General features: G+C 45.8%; 2 protein-coding genes across 2 annotated transcripts in view; one reads left to right on the top strand and one right to left on the bottom strand.

The window, feature by feature from the left end:
- Nucleotides 1–13,073, bottom strand: part of LOC124795455 (sodium/potassium/calcium exchanger 3-like) — a 243,520-nt gene extending 230,447 nt beyond the window's left edge. The window contains exon 1 of the mRNA XM_047259481.1: nucleotides 12,955–13,073. The gene's annotated coding sequence lies outside the window, so the exon portion shown is untranslated. The remainder of the gene's footprint in view (nucleotides 1–12,954) is intronic.
- The window catches only part of LOC124794844 (proline-rich protein 36-like), a 45,976-nt gene that overhangs the window by 21,431 nt on the left and 6,822 nt on the right, over nucleotides 1–17,723 (top strand). Inside the window, exon 2 of the mRNA XM_047258508.1 lies at nucleotides 12,977–13,157. Coding sequence (XP_047114464.1) covers nucleotides 12,977–13,157 — 181 coding nt within the window. The remainder of the gene's footprint in view (nucleotides 1–12,976; nucleotides 13,158–17,723) is intronic.

Below are 17,723 nucleotides of genomic sequence, written 5' to 3' on the forward strand. Positions count from 1 at the left end.
TGAATGAAACTTGCTTGTCAGTCAAGACAGCAATGCGTGAAGCTTTCAATGACTACCGCTGCAGAATATTGTCAAATGAGCTTTCACAAAACCCAAAGAAATTCTGGTGGTATGACACGGCTGTTAGTGGCGCCATAGTTAGTGTCCAGTTACTCATGGACGAGACTGGACTGAAGCTGAGAGAAAATGTTTAACTCTGTTTTCCAATTTCTCATTACAAAGGAAAACCCAGGAGTGTTGTTCAAAAAATGTTCAAATGTGTGTGAAATCTTATGGGACTTAACTGCTAAGGTTATCAGCTCCTAAGCTTACACACTACTTAACCTAAATTATCCTAAGCACAAACACACACGCCCATGCCCGAGGGAGGACTCGAGCTTCCGCCGGGACCAGCCACACAGTCCATGACTGCAGCGCTTCAGACCTCTCGGCTAATCCCGCGCGGCCAGGAGTGTTGCCGCAACTTAATTTCGTGCCCCTGGAGAGATGAGTAAAATAGACATTAATGTCTGAGGCGCTGAGAAACAGCTCGAATTTTTAAAACTGATCAGTGGCTCAGGGGCCAGTGGAATCCCTGTCAAATTCTATACCCAGTTCGCAAGTGATACGTAGCGGACTGCAGTATGTTCCCAGAGTTATCTCGGGACAGTTTACATCTGTCTTCAAGAGCCTGCCAGTTCAGTTTCTTCAGTATCTCTGAGACACTCAAGGTACAAGCAAACCTGTGACCATTCAAGTTCCCCTTCTCCGTATACATTCAGTATCCCCCGTTAGTCCTTTCTGGTATGTGTTCCACACACTTGAACAATATTCTAGAATCGGTCGCACTAGTGATTTGTAAGCAATCTCCTTTGTAGATTGACTGCACTTCCTCAATATTCTATCAACAGTACGAAGTCTACCGCCTGCTTTGCTCACGACTGAGCCAGTGTGGTCATTCGTTTCACATCCATACAAACTGTTACACTCAGGTATTAGTATGAGCTGGCAGATTCAAACAGTGACTCATTGGGATTATAATAATAGAATACTACATTTCCTTTGTTTTGTCAAGTGCACAGTTTTACATTTCTGAATGAAATCTTATCAAAATCTGACGAAATATCTGTGATGCTTCTTTCAGACAGTACTTCATCATAGACAACTGCATCATCTGCAAATTCTACAACAAATCTATGTCAAGGATATTGGATTGCTGTTTTGTGGATCACTTCTGCTACCCTTCTAATTGCCAGGTGTGACCCATGCTTTATTCCATCTACTGGGCACTGTGTTTTGTTCGAGTGGCCTACGATAGATTTTAGTAAACAGAGGATTATTGATAGAATATTGAGGAAGTGCAGTCAATCTACAAAAGAGATTGCTTACAAATCACTAGTGTGACCGATTCTAGAATATTGTTCAAGTGTGTGGAACACATACCAGAAAGGACTGACAGGGGATACTGAATGTATACGGAGAAGGGGAGCTTGAATGGTCACAGGTTTGCTTGTACCTTGGGTGTCTCAGAGATACTGAAGAAACTGAACTGGCAGGCTCTTGGAGACAGATGTAAACTGCCCCAAGAAAGTCTGGTAACAAAGTGTCAAGAAACGGCTTTAAATGATGACTCTGGGAACATACTGCAGTCCGCTACGTATCGCTCACATAGGGATCATGAGGATAAGATTACCACAGTTACTGCACGCACACATACATTCTGACAAAATTCTTCCCACGTTCCATACGTGAGGAGGAGGAGGATATTGGTAGTTAACGTCCCGTCGACAATGAGGTCATTAGAGACGGAGCACAAGGTCGGATTAGGGAAGGATGGGAAAGGAAATCGGCCGTGCCCTTTCAAAGGAACCATCCCGGCATTTGCCTGGAGTGATCTAGGGAAATCACGGAAAACCTAAATCAGGATGGCCGGACGAGGGATTGAACCGTCGTCCTCCCGAATGCGAGTCCAGTGTGCTAACCACTGCGCCACCTCGCTCGGTTCCGTACGTCAATGGAACGAAAGAAACCCTAATAATTGGTACAATAGGACGTACCCTCTTGGACGCACCTCACGCTGGTTTCCAGAGTATAGACGTAGATGTAAGTGGGTCTTCAGCATGCTGAAAATGAATCATGTATAATATTATGTAATAAAATCCAGGTTGCTGCTATAGTAGTTTAATGATGTATTAATAGTGATGGATGGATTTCGGCTAGATTACGCTCTTCAGACCATCTGCGAAAGCTACATAATATTTTTTTAATTTTATTATAATGATGGTTAATCGTATTTTTGGATATACAAATTCGGTACTTACGTCCGTATATCACCAGTGGTCGCTGTGTCTCTGTACTGTATTACAACAAGGTGTAGGTTGCGGACTCTTACACTGTGACCTGTTTTCTGCTTTTCTCCTGTTGCTCGTCGTCCTTCCTCGTATTGTTTACAATGTGACATTTTATCGTCAGATTTGAAAGACTGTGAGTCGTGTGGCAGTTGCCCAAATATGCTACACTGATCAGCCAGAACATTACGACCATCGACTTGCTGTCCATATAAACCCATCCAGGCGACAGCAGCGCCACCTGGCGAGGAGTGAGTGCTAGCCAAACACACGCACCGCACGGTGCACGTGGGTAGTATAGGTGAACCTGCTCTCAGTGTTTGAAATGGAGGAGGCGCGCGATCTTTCTGAGTCCGACCGAGGGCAGACTGTGGTGCACCAGAGCCTCGGCACGAGCATGTCGGAAACTGCGCGGTGTGTCGGGTGTCGATGTGTGCTGTGATGAGTGTCTTCAACACGTGGCGAAACCGAGGCGAAAGCACGAGTCCAGGCGTCGTGGAGTTACACGGACACCCTTCACTACAGGTGTCCGACATCGCAGGCTAAGCTGACTGGTAAAACACGACAGGTGGCGAAGTGTTGCGTCACTAACGTCAGACTTCAATGCAGGGCAGAGTACAGGTGTTGCTGAACACACGGCGCTCCGAACACTCCCAGCGAGGGGCCTCCGCCGCCGACGGCCCGTGCGTGTGCCAGTGTTGACACCACACGACATCGGCAACTGCGACTGGAGTGGGCACGTGACCACCGGCACTCGATGTTGGCGCAGTGGCGGAGCCTTGCGTGGTCTGATGGATTCTGACAGCTTCTGCATGACGCCGGTGGGAGGGCGCGAATCCGTCGTCTTGCAGAGGAACAGCTCCTCGATGCCTGTACTGCGGGGCAGGGACGAGATGGCTGTGGGGAACATTCACGTGGTCAACCGTGGGTCCAGTGGAGCTAACGAAAGGCACCGTGATGGCCAAGGAGTATCGTACACGTTGCAGGCGACGGACACACCTTCGTGACGATCATATTTTCCAAGGGTAGTGTCATTTTTCAACAAGGTAATGCGCCATGTCACAAGGCCAGGAGTGAGATGGAGTGGATCGAGGAACACAGTGGCGAGTTCCAACTGATGTGCTGACCCCCCCAGACCGATCGAACACGTCTGGGATGTGACTGAACGTGGCCTCAGAGTTCATCGCCTCCCTTCGCAGAATTTACTGGAATTTTGTGACTTGCGTGTGCAGGAGTTGTGCCAAGTCCCTCCAGCGACCTACCGGATCCTCTTTGCTTCCGTGCCGTGACGCGTCGCCGCTGTTATTCGTGCCAAAGGTGGACTTACCAGCTAATAGTCAGGTGGTCATAATGTTCTGGCTGATCACTGCATGTGGTTACAGTTGCTGTGCTGTGTTACTGTTATCATTTCGGGCTGTACCTATGATCTTTGTAACCAATGTGTCTGTGGGTAGCTGTTACTCTCTACCCATTATCATTGGTCGGGAATCCAATAAACTTTTATATGAAATGTTTATAGTTTAAATCCGTTTGTTTATTTAAAATATCATCAGGGCATTGTTTTTGTTCAAATGTGTATGAAATCTTACGGGACTTAACTGCTAAGGTCATCAGTCCCTAAGCTTACACACTACTTAACCGAAATTATCCTAAGGACAAACACACACACACCCATTCCCGAGGGAGGACTCGAACCTCCCCGGGGACCAGCCGCACAGTCCATGGTTGTTTTTGTGTTCAGGTAGATTCCTATCTCTTCAAGTACGTTCACTGTTAAACCCTTAGGTAGTGTGTGTAAAATTTTCATTGCTAACTCCATTCGGTTTCTGTTGTGGTTATCGTTCTTCAAGTGGTTCAAGATGGTAGATGGATTATTTCCGCTGATTCTCCTGTGCTCTAGATATTTTATTCCGAAGTTGCACCCTGTTCTTCTAATGTATTTAAGAAAACGTCGGATAAGCTGCCGGCAGTACTGCATACCACGGTTTCTCCAACGAAATTGGGTAGGCCTATTTTTCCTTGTACGCCTGCGCTTGAAATTTTTCTATATTTCAACGTCTACATCTATACTCTGCAAACCACTGTCAAGTCGACGGCATATGGCACGATGATTGTTTGAATGTCTATGTGCGTGTTGCAATTAATATAATCTTATCCTCACCATCCTTATTGGAGCGATATATAGGGGCTGTAGTATATTCCTTGGGTCATCACTTAAAGCCTGTTCTTGAAACTTTGTTAGCAGACTTTCTCTAAATAATTTCCGTCTACCTTCAAGATTCTACCAGCTCAGTAGTTTCAGCATCTCTGTGACACAGTCCCGCGGCCGAGACAAACCTGGGACCATTCACGCTGCCCCTCTATGCATACGTTCGACGTCCATTGCTAGTCTTATTTGATACGGGTCCCACACAGTCGGGGAATAATCCAGGACGAGTAGCACGGGTGACTTGTAAGCAATCTCCTTTGTAGATTGATTGAGTTTCCCCAATATCCTACCAATAAAGTCTGCCGCTTGCTTTATCCACGACTGAACCTATGCGATCGTTCCGCTTCATGTCCCTGCTGAGTGTCACACTCACGTATTTGTATGAATTTACAGAGTCCAGCTGTGACTCACTAATATTATATTCATAGGACACCTTGTAAATGTTTGAACATTTGAAGGGAGCTATCAATCATTGCACCACTTTATAATCTTATCAAGGTCTGACTAAATATTTTTACAGCTTCTTTCAGTCTGTATTTCGTTGTAGATAACTGCATCATCCGCAAAACGTCTGAGATTACTATCAACACTTTGCCGTCCGAACATCTCGTACAAATTTATTCGCTTGGCTCCGGCAGCGCTAATTTGTATTACTTGGCTTGTCGCCGGCCGCTCGTCACCTTTCCTGTGATGACAAGTTTCAAACACATCGACTTTTGCACGCTTTAATTCTTCCGGAAATCCTCTATTTAGCAGTATTGCTCTACAAACTCGAATTTTCTTTTCAAGTAACCTTTCTGTAAGTTCTACACTGTTATAATAATTATCCATATAGAGGTGATGTCACATTCTGTAAGACGGTGTCAATAGTTTCATCATTGCTTTTGCCAAAGGCTGTCCAGCGCCGGAATATACACTCCTGGAAATTGAAATAAGAACACCGTGAATTCATTGTCCCAGGAAGGGGAAACTTTATTGACACATTCCTGGGGTCTGATACATCACATGATCACACTGACAGAACTACAGGCACATAGACACAGGCAACAGAGCATGCACAATGTCGGCACTAGTACAGTGTATATCCACCTTTCGCAGCAATGCAGGCTGCTATTCTCCCGTGGAGACGATCGTAGAGATGCTGGATGTAGTCCTGTGGAACGGCTTGCCATGCCATTTCCACCTGGCGCCTCAGTTGGACCAGCGTTCGTGCTGGACGTGCAGACCGCGTGAGACGACGCTTCATCCAGTCCCAAACATGCTCAATGGGGGACAGATCCGGAGATCTTGCTGGCCAGGGTAGTTGACTTACACCTTCTAGAGCACGTTGGGTGGCACGGGATACATGCGGACGTGCATTGTCCTGTTGGAACAGCAAGTTCCCTTGCCGGTCTAGGAATGGTAGAACGATGGGTTCGATGACGGTTTGGATGTACCGTGCACTATTCAGTGTCCCCTCGACGATCACCAGTGGTGTACGGCCAGTGTAGGAGATCGCTCCCCACACCATGATGCCGGGTGTTGGCCCTGTGTGCCTCGGTCGTATGCAGTCCTGATTGTGGCGCTCACCTGCACGGCGCCAAACACGCATACGACCATCATTGGCACCAAGGCAGAAGCGACTCTCATCGCTGAAGACGACACGTCTCCATTCGTCCCTCCATTCACGCCTGTCGCGACACCACTGGAGGCGGGCTGCACGATGTTGGGGCGTGAGCGGAAGACGGCTTAACGGTGTGCGGGACCGTAGCCCAGCTTCATGGAGACGGTTGCGAATGGTCCTCGCCGATACCCCAGGAGCAACAGTGTCCCTAATTTGCTGGGAAGTGGCGGTGCGGTCCCCTACGGCACTGCGTAGGATCCTACGGTCTTGGCGTGCATCCGTGCGTCGCTGCGGTCCGGTCCCAGGTCGACGGGCACGTGCACCTTCCGCCGACCACTGGCGACAACATCGATGTACTGTGGAGACCTCACGCCCCACGTGTTGAGCAATTCGGCGGTACGTCCACCCGGCCTCCCGCATGCCCACTATACGCCCTCGCTCATAGTCCGTCAACTGCACATACGGTTCACGTCCACGCTGTCGCGGCATGCTACCAGTGTTAAAGACTGCGATGGAGCTCCGTATGCCACGGCAAACTGGCTGACACTGACGGCGGCGGTGCACAAATGCTGCGCAGCTAGCGCCATTCGACGGCCAACACCGCGGTTCCTGGTGTGTCCGCTGTGCCGTGCGTGTGATCATTGCTTGTACAGCCCTCTCGCAGTGTCCGGAGCAAGTATGGTTGGTCTGACACACCGGTGTCAATGTGTTCTTTTTTCCATTTCCAGGAGTGTATCTTGAATGAGGAAATGCATTCCGTACTCGAATCACACAGCATCCGAATGAGTGTGTCATATTTCGTAATTTTCGACGGATTGTAAACTTTAAAATTTAACGGACCACGTCATGGTATCATTCCTTCATCAATCGAGATGTTTTGTCTTGCATTAAACGTTTCTTTAAACTTTTTGGAAAAATAATCAATTACATATTCCACTTTGAAAAGCCGGTCGGCATTATCCGGTTTATTGTTGTTGCCGGAAAAATGTAAAAATGATAATATTTGTCTGAATTGGTTGCGAAATATCGGTGTGTCTATCAACGGATTCGTTGACCAATAATCATCGATCCTTGCTTTTTTTTTTTTTTACAATTCCCACAAGGATAGCAAGCCCAACCATTTTCTAAGTACGGGTCCCGTAACGTCGACAAATTTCGAATTTTTTTCCAGTTTCCTTCTATTCCAATTTTGACTGTAGTACTTGTTCGTTTCGTTGCTAATATATTCAAATAGATCGTTCCCAATATATAATTCTACGATATCCTTGACGCTCTGTGTATCTTTTGGAAATATGTTTGGACCCGGAAATCCTTCAAATTTATTATTGGTCCTTGGTAAATCAAAGTCTGACCACTGTGAACTGTCTTCTTCGTCCGATTCATCCGAACCGTAGCGTTCGCCGAATTCTTCTTGGACGTATTTCAATGCCTTCCTACGAGTCTGCTTCACTTTCATTTCTTTGATATCCAGTGTCTTCTTCCCAATCGACAGAGTTGTCCGGAACGTCAGATAAGACGTCCGCTCATACATCGTAAATAATCGTATCGTCTCTTTCGTCTGCCATGATGAAAGAGCACCAGTACTTATACAAACAAAAAACTTGTTGACGTTTGTAACTTATTGTTACCTAAACAAAACACCAACAGAATGCAAAAGATACTAAAGTGTTGTCGCCAGCCACTGAGCGATACTATGCACACGACACCACTGTGGTGTCGCCGGCCACTGAGCGATACTATGCACACGACACCACTGTGGTGTCATTGGCCGTTGACCGCTATTTCGCGCACGACACTACAGTGGTGAAGCTGGACGACTGAGTGTTAATATTGTGTGTAAGGTCATTAATGTACATAATGAACAGCAATGGTCCCAATACACTTCCCTGTGGCACACCCTAAGTAACTTCTACATCTGACAATGTGCCTCCATCCAAGACAACATGCTGCGACCCCTACCAAAAAGTCCTTCATCCAGCAACAGATACCACTTGGTACTCCATAAGATCGTACTTTTGTCAACAAGCGTAGATGTGATACTGAGTCAAATCCTTTTCGGAAATCAAGAAATTCTACATCTGCCTCACTGCCTTGATCCAGACCTTTCAGTATATTATGTGAGAAAAATGCGAGTTTGGTTTCTCGTGCACAGTGTTTTCGGAATCCATGCTAGTTGGAATTGAGGAGGTCATTCTGTTTGAGATACCTCATTACGTTTGAGCTCAGAATATGTTCTAAGATTTTACAAGAAATCGATGTCAAGGATATTGGACTGCTGTTTTGAGGATCACTTCTACTATTATTCTTGTTGGCAGGTGTGACCCATGCTTTCTTGCAACTACTGGGCACAGTTTTTTGTTCGAGTGGCTTACGATAGATTATAGTTAACAGAGGGGCTAACTCAGCTGCGAATTGGATATAGAATCTGACAGGGATTCCTCTGGGCGCTGAGGCATTCATCAATTTTAAAGATCCCAGCTTTTCTCAACGTCACAGACACTAATATCTATTTTACTCATCTTTTCAGGAGTACGAAATTAAGCTGCGGCAACACTCCTCGGTTTTCCTTTGTAATATAAAATTGGAAAACAGTTAAGCGCGTCCTCTCAGCTTCAGTCCAGTTTCGTCCATGAGTAACTGGACACTAACTATGGCGCCACTAACAGCCGTGACATACCACCAGAATTTCTTTGGGTTTTGTGAAAGCTCATTTGACAATATTATGCGGCGGTAGTCATTGAAAGCTTCGCGCATTGTTGTCTTGACTGACAAGCAAGTTTGGTTCAGCATCTCTCTATAGTCCTAAGCTTTATTTTATACCTATTATGCAGCCAAGTCTGTTCCTTTGAGAGTTTCTTTACGGAGAGTGTATACCATGGACGATCTCTCCCGTTATGAACTACCCTACAACATACGTATATATCCAGTGCATGGTCACTGTTCTTCCAAACGTGAGCCATAGTACCTTTATATGCTCCTGTCCTGAGATAAAGGTTTCAAGTTCCTCATTGAGGTATGACACATTTTTCTCTCTCTAATTTACTGAACATGTATCTTCCTGCTTGTTTTAGTTGTCCTTTGTGTTTTGGCATTCATTGTTGCTATACTGCCTTATGGTCACTGATACCGGTTTCAGTGTGGACATCCTCGAAAAGGTCAGATATATTTGTTGCTATTAGACGTAATATATTTCCATCATGAGTGGAGTTCTGTACTATCTGTTCTAGGTAGCTTTCAGAGCAGGCACGCAGTAACTTTTCACAGTATGTCTTGACATGCCACCACTAACAAAACTAAATTCACACATCACAGTGGAGCGACGCAGGATGCGACACGAGAGGTGCCGACGCCTGCACTACCCTAAAAACCAGCTGTGGCAAAACACGCTTTAGAAAATCGATACTTAATTCAGATCGACGAAACATTTGTCATTATGAGGACGGAGAGATTTTGGGATAATGGCATAAACGAAGCGGTAGAAATTAAAACGTCTGAACACCATCAACAAGGACGGCGGTTCGCGGCTCAGCACGCCCTGGTAACCACTCGGCCGTAGCGAGGTTGGAGCGGGCGCGGAAGAGTGCACCGGTGACGTCACGGACAGTGGCGCGCGCGGCGGTCACTCACGGAACCACCTCTGATACTGGCTGAGGGGGGCGCGGCCGAGAGGCTGCGGGGTTGCAGCCGCCTGACGCCGCTGGAAGCCCGACAAGATTTTACTCTCGTAATACTTTCCTGCTGAACTGTAAATATTGTTCTATTGATAGTGTCTGATTAAATCAAAATGTGATTAGCAATTTGTGCCGTATTTTCGTTGTCATAATTCACGCAGGTTTTGGTTTCTGTTGTGTGAAATCCTAAATTTGAATTTGGTAAAATGGAGAATAAGGCAAAGAAGATACACACATCAAAAAAAGTTTTTGCATCGCCCCGGGTCCCAGAACTCCTGAAGATAGACGTTGACTGTGTATATTGTATCACAGACCCAGTCCCGTTGACTGTTCAGAGATGTCACTAAACCTAACCAAAGATGTAAACGACCACGCATGAGCAGCGCCTATTAGACGGAGGGGGTCCGACCGTCTAGGCACGGTTGAACTACAGACAGGCGGTTCGATCGCTTCCGCATTGTCACTTTGTGCCAGAAAGGGCTCTCAAAAGCGAAGTGTCCAGGCATCTCAGAGTGAACCAAAGCGATATTGTTCAGACATGGAGGAGATACAGAGAGACAGGAACTCTTGATAACGTGCCTAGCTCAGGCCACCCAAGGTCTACTGCTGCAGTGGATGACCCCTACCTACGGATTATGGCTCGGAAAAACCCTGACAGCAACGCCACCATGTTGAATAATGCTTTTCGTGCAGCCACAGGACGTCGTGTTACGACTCAAACTGTGCGCAATAGGCTGCATGATGCGCAACTTCACTCCCGACGTCCGTGGCGAGGTCCATCTTTGCAACCACGAGACCACGCAGCGCGGTACAGATGGGCACAAGAACATGTGTTTGTAGGCAACCCGGTAATGCTGAACGCCTTAGACACACTGTCCAGCGAGTGCAGCAAGGTGAAGATTCCCTGCTGTTTTGAGGTGGCATTATGTGGGGCCGACGTACGCCGCTGGCGATCATGGAAGGCGCCGTAACGGCTGTACGACTCGTAAATGCCATCCTTCTTCATGGACGACAATTCGCGCCCCCGTCGTGCGCAACTCGTGATTGACTTCCTTCAGGATAACGACATCGCTCAACTAGAGTGGCCAGGATGTTCTCCAGACATGAACCCCATCGAGCACGCCTGGGATAGATTGAAAAGGGCTGTTTACGGACGACGTGACCCAGCAACCACTCTGAGGGATCTACGCCGAATCGGCGTTGAGTTGGACCAAGAGTGCCTTTTTGAACTGGTGGGTAGTATGCCACGAAGAATACAGGCATGCATCAGTGCAAGAGGCCGTGCTACTGGGTATTAGAGGTACCGGTGTGTACAGCAATCTGGACCACGACCTCTGAAGGTCTCGCTGTATGGTGGTGCAACATGCAATGTACGTGACGCAAAACTTTTTTTGATGTGTGTGGTATTGGCCAAGAAATCACAATCAGAGTTCAATTGCTCAAGCACGACTGCATAACTTGAATTTCAAATGCAAAATTGCAATCGATAAATAACTACGTAGCAACTCAAGTACCATCACGCGAAATGAAAACTTACGTCTTTAATAAGTTGTATGTCTATAATTAATAACAACTGGGCATACGTTATATGAATTTTTTTCAGATTAATCTACACTACCTCCTGAAACACCATGTGTACGTGGTAGAAAATATTATGTAACCGTCCTGATGACCACTCGGGTTGTTTGAAAAGCTATTTGCCAATACGGAAATGACGTACTGACTTTTACGAGTGTAAGTATAATCAAGGAAATTCATTGTTATCCGACGGCTTCTCCATCTGCTCGTAGGCGAAAGCGCTAAGCTAATAATGAACTGCCGGCCAGGGTGGCCGAGCGGTTCTAGGCGCTACAGTCTGGAACCGCGTGACCGCTACGGTCGCAGGTTCGAATCCTGCCTCGGGCATGGATGTGTGTGATGTCCTTAGATTAGTTAGGTTTAAGTAGTTGTAAGTTCTAGGGGACTGATGACCCGCAGAAGCTAAGTCCCATAGTACTCAGAGCCATTAATAATGAACTGTAGCGACAAAGTGGCAGGCTTTGTGACAGACGCAATCTTCGCTTCAGGCGCGAATAAAAAGAAAAGAAAAGAAAAGTAAATTAAAGGAAGTGTATTCAGGTCATTTTCTGCGGCATGTGTGGCCGAAGCTAATGTAAAATTCAACGAATGGATAGGGTAGCGCCAATTTTTTACTTTAGGGTGTAGCTTGTTTGCAAGAATGTATAAGTCAGACAACACTGTTAGCTAGGGACACGCCGAATGGTTTTGCGCTGTAGGCAAGTGTCGTCCTTATCTCCGGAAAGGTGAATGCTCTATTTCCAATGTGGCCGCCCTGATTTAGGTATTCCACGATTTTCTCAAAGCATTTCAGGCAAATGCCGAGATGGTTCGAGCTGTTAAGGCCACACACATTACCTGTCCCGTACCTGTGAAACTAGACCAGTAAGTATGCAAATGCAAGCACAGACGCGTTATGTTTTTTGTTCTTAAGCTGTGACACCGTGACTTGCCCAGCATCCTTATAAAAGCGATCAACGGACGAATGAAACTACACTGCTAACGACAGAGGTAAGGCATACTGCCGTAAACAGTCGGAATGTCGGTTGTTACTTACCCCGATAAAGGACAGTCAGAGCAGCATCCAAAACATCGGGAACTATTTATATCGCGAAGCTCTAATGTAAACAGCAGAATTCTTCTACTCTGATGTATAAGACAGCTGTTTAAGACAACTGCGGTTTAGGAGCATTTTGTTTTCTGGCAACCTCCCCAAAGTCACTTCCACTGTCAGTGGAAACAAGTGCGGCAGTCGTCACCTACTGGTAGGTTTGTGGGAATACTGTGACGCAGTTCTGGGCGTGGTGCGCGCAGCCGACAGCACAGAACCGACGCCTTACACTGGGGTCTGAATCGATGACGTCACTTGGCTCGTATACACAGGTGGCTCACAGAGAAAGAGCTAGGAAATCGAAAGCTGGACCTTATCCGGAACTTCAACGCGCAGCTGCCAGGCGTCAGCTGTAAAAGTAGCGACGGAAAAGCTGAACTAAAAGGAGCACACGGGAAGTATCTCCAAAGTAGATGGGACGAAACACCTGTACAGTCTATTTTAGGAATTTTTCAGAGAAGATGGTGTTTACTCACGGTGTGAGCGCGGTGTGTGCAGAACGTGTGCCGAGACGGAGCTGTGGGCGACTGGCGAGCTCGCACCGCGCACGCAGCCGTCGTCCTTGCCCGCTGCGGCAGGTACAGTCGGTCGCGCGTCACAACACGCCGCCAGTCTGCACACGTCGCGCCGTGCGGACGGCGGGCTGGCGGGAAATCCACGGCGCCGCGGCGTGGCGGATGTGTGGGCCTAATCCGCACCACCTGCGTTTCTGCGTGTATCCGTGTCAGCTCTGGTCTGCCACCGTGATACGGCGGCTAAACAGGCCGACCGACACACTTTCAGAAACACTGCAATGGACTTAGCAGAGTGCTCCAAAACAAGGAATGGCTTACATGTGACAACTGCTTAGACATTAACATGATTCTGATGGAGTGTTCGTTGGACAGTGACGCTTCAGTTGTTACGAATGCTCCGTAACTGTTGTGGTCTTCAGTCCGAAGGCTGGTTTAACGCGGCCATCCGTTCTTGTCTGCCCTGTGCAACTCTTTTCATCTCTGCCTACCTACTGTAACCTACAGCTGTCGGAACCCTCTTGCTGTACCAGAGCCTTCAATTCTTTCTGTACTTTTTGTCTCACATACTTCCCTCCATCACGACATTGGCAGTATCTTAACGATTCAGGATGTATCCTTTCAACCGATGCTTTAGTCAGGATCCGCTATAAATTTCTTTTTCTGCCAGTTTGTTTCAGAGCACCCTCTATACTCACTCGATATGCCCATTACATCTTCCAGCTTTCTTCTCTAGCACCACGCTTCAAAAGCTGTTATATTTTTCTCTGAACTGTTTATGGCCCACGTTTCAGTTACTTATACTTCTCCTCAGTTTCCTTCACAGCTTGTTCAGTGTTCAGATTCAGCAACGCCGGGGCCAGGCCACAGAGCTGTCTCTCTCCCTTCTCAACCACTGCTTCCCTTCCGTGTCCTGCTCTTATAACTGCCGCACGGGGTAGCCGCGCGGTCTCGGTTACCTTGCCACGGTTCGCGCGACTCACCCCGCCGGAGGTTCGACTCCTCCCTTGGGCATGGGTGTGTTTGTGTTGTCCTTAGCGTAAGTTAGTAAACTAACTTACGCTAAGGACCGAGCAGTTTGGTCCCATAGGAACTTACCACAAATTTCAAAAAAAAAAAAAAAAAAAAAAAAAAAAAATCTTATACCTACCATCTGGTTTCTGTACAAGTTGTATGTGACCTTTCGGATCCTGTATTTTATGCCTGCTGTAGTAAGAATCTCAAAGGCTTTAGTGGAGTCAAACATTGTCAAAAACTTTCTCAGCTACAATTTCTATAAACATAGGTACCCCTTTCTTTAATCTCTGTCCAAGATAAGTGGAAGGGTCGGTATTGTCCTACATGTCTTACATTTCTCCAGAATCCTAACTGATCTTCCCCGAGGTCGGTTTCTACCGTGATTTATATACTTACGTAAACTATTTGTGTTAGTATTTTGGAACCATAACTTGTTAAACTGATAGTTGGGTAACACTGGCACCTCTCAGCACCTGCCTTCTTTGCAACTGAAAGTACTGCATTCTTCTCGCAGCCTGAGGGTGTTTCGCCTATCTCATAATCTCGCACACCAGGCGGTCCTCCGAATGTCATCAGCAGTTCTGACGGAATGTCGTCTATTCTAGGGACTTTGTTTCGAATTAGGTCTGTAAGTCTTGCGTCAAATTCTTTTCGCAGTAACATATCTCCAGTTCATCTTCAACTACTTCGTCTTCCATTTCCAAAATCTGGTCTTCCAATTTAAATGGAAAAATAACACATCCACTCGCTTACAAACAATTAATACATTTACCTAGGTTTCGACACCTTTGAGGATGTCTTCATCAGAATGAAAATTTAGTCCTATAAAATAATAAATAGATAAACAAGTCTCACAGAAACATTAACCAAGATGAAAAATGCCGTAAGCTAGAAAGGTTACTTACGTAAAGCTACATGACGAGAAGGCAATAGTCAAAGCTTAGAGCAGACTTGCTCAAGTCAAAAATTAAAAACGTTCCAGCCCTTGGTACGCACATCGTGCAAGGGACAACATCAGACTGAGTAGGCCAGTGGCTTACATTGCTGCTACGAAAACAAGCGTATCGGGCGCGGAAAGTGGCGTATGTCCATTTGAGATGTTGTAATAGAAATAATTGTGTTAAGCAATAGTTAACTATAAAAAACAAAAACACGAAGTAGCCAAGTAAATGGAGTACAACTAAGAGCCATCTATTAGTCTCCACCGAAATGCCCACTACGTAAAGTACAGACTACAAGGCCCGTTCAAAAAATTTCTGATCTTTGGACACAAAATTTTTCTACACTTACCTTTTACTTATTGCGCATTCGAAATAACCTCTTCCACAATTGATACATCGCTCCCAACGCTGTTTCCACTTCCGGAAACATTCTTGGTAGGCCTTTTGCTGGATCGGAGGAAGCGTCGTCTGCCAATTTTCTTTTATCTGGTCTGTAGTTGCAAATCTTTGTCTTTCCAAAGGGGTTTTCAACTTTGGCAATAAAGAAAAGTCAGCAGGGCCAAGTCTGGAAAGTACCGCGGATGAGGCAGCACACTGAATTCGTTTTCTGTGCAACAGTCGCGCATCAGCAGGGATGAATGTGGGTGGGCGTGCGTTATCGTGATGCAAGAGCCACGAATTGTCCTGCAACATTTCAGGACATTTCCTTCTCACATTTCTTTGCAGGCGTCACACTACGTCCCGATTGTATCATCGATTTATACCTGTGACACGAATTCATTATGAACTCATCCTTCAAAGTGAAAGAAAACTATCAGCATGGCTTTGACATTTGAACTGACCTGAAGAGCTTCTTTTGGTCTTGGAGAACATTTCCTGACCTATTGTGAAGATTGAACCTCAACATCATAACCATAAAACCACATCCCATCGCCAGTTATGGTTTTCTTAAGGAACGACTCCTCCTCATTTGCGAGTTTTAGTTTTACGTAAAATTTAATGCAGACGCGCTGCTCCTCTAATTCTGCTACCTCGAAATATACAAACAGTGCGACACAACGCCCTACTCAATGCAGTACTGAACGAGAACTAACAGACACACAACAGTGAAACTTCCGGCAGTTACACATTACACACAAGCGTCTGCACGGATGCCACCCGTCTTTCGGCCCAACACACCATTGGCGCGATAATTACGAATGTTCCGGAATTTTTTGACCAGACTCGTATTGTAGAATATTTACACAAACAGCTGTACAGTCTAAAAACATCTGCATGGAGGAAACTTTAGTAGTACACATCTCTATGAAATTTGAAGAAAAAGATGTTTCGCAACTAGAGGTGCCGGCCGCTGTGACCGAGCGGTTCTAGGCGCTTCAATCCGGAACCACGCGGCTGCTACCGTCGCAGGTTCGAATCCTGCCTCGGGCATGGTTGTGTGTCATGTCCATAGGTTTAAGTAGTTCTAAGTCTAGGTGACTGATGACCTCTGATGTTAAGTCCCATCGTGCTTGAAGCATTTTGAACTAGAGGCAGGAAAAACATAGTAGAAAATAAAGGAATCAAAATTCGCGAGTAGTGGATTAAAGCCATTAAGAAAATTTTTGTTACTAAATTGTAACTGTTCTTTAAGGATGAGGCCATCGTTCTTAGAAATATACTTGAAAATCTCGAGCTCTTCGAGTACGTCGAGACCGTGACCTCTCTTTTCCCTATGTAAAATGGAAATTTCTTCAACACCTTTCGGTTTGTAACCGGAAATTAACAGATGATCAGCAGATGTGGAATTATGTGCATTATTGCATAGTCGATAATCTTTTTATGGATGACTTTGAGGATGTGGCAATGAAAACATCTTTTTCTTAGTTATGTTGCCGGTATGTTTCTTCTTTGGCCACATGGAATAGATTCTTTGCACTGGTTATCGCACCATTTTAATTTTCTTCATCCTAACATCGAACTCACAATGATTACTGAAAAGGAGGGGAACTTACCATTTTTGGATGTACTGGTTTATAAAAAAGATGACGGAACTCTTGGACACACAATTTATAAGAAACCGACTCATACAGATAGATATTTACATGCTACCATCTGTCATCCACCGTCTCGAAGTACAGGAGTCCTACGGACCTTGGTCAAAAGAGCATATGCTATCTCGGATGCCAAGAGTTTACCACATGAGCTGCAACATCTTAAGGACGTGTTTAATAATAACGACTATGTGAACAGATAGATTTGACGTGCTTTTGAGTTTCGAGCACTTCATAAACCAGCTGAAGACACTGAGTTTTATGGCTATCCTTTGATATGCTGGGGATGTGTCTGCGAAGATAGGTAGGCTTTTGAAGAAACATGAAATCAGATATGTATTCCGTCCGCCGGCTAAGATTGGACCGCTTTTTTTCTGTGTTAAGAACGAAGTAGGTTTCAGGAAACCTTCCATTTACAAAATACCATGTTAGTGCAGTAAAATATAAATTAGCCATACAATTCGTACCTTGTATTACAGATGTGTTGAACGTCATCACCATAAGCAATTGTTACGACCTGAAAAATCTGTGGTGGCTGAGCACTGTACTACAGAGAGACACAGGATGCTAACACAATGAGACACAAATGGTTGCAAATGCCCCGCATTACTGGGATTGTGTTTTAAAAGGATCGACCGAAATTAGTCCAACAGATAATATCATTAACGATGATAATGGATACCCGCTAAGTATAACTTGGAATAGTGTTTTATCACGAGGCCAACGAGATACACGGGCTCTG

This window comes from Schistocerca piceifrons, chromosome 4, assembly GCF_021461385.2.
Source record: "Schistocerca piceifrons isolate TAMUIC-IGC-003096 chromosome 4, iqSchPice1.1, whole genome shotgun sequence".
Lineage (NCBI taxonomy): Eukaryota > Metazoa > Arthropoda > Insecta > Orthoptera > Acrididae > Schistocerca > Schistocerca piceifrons.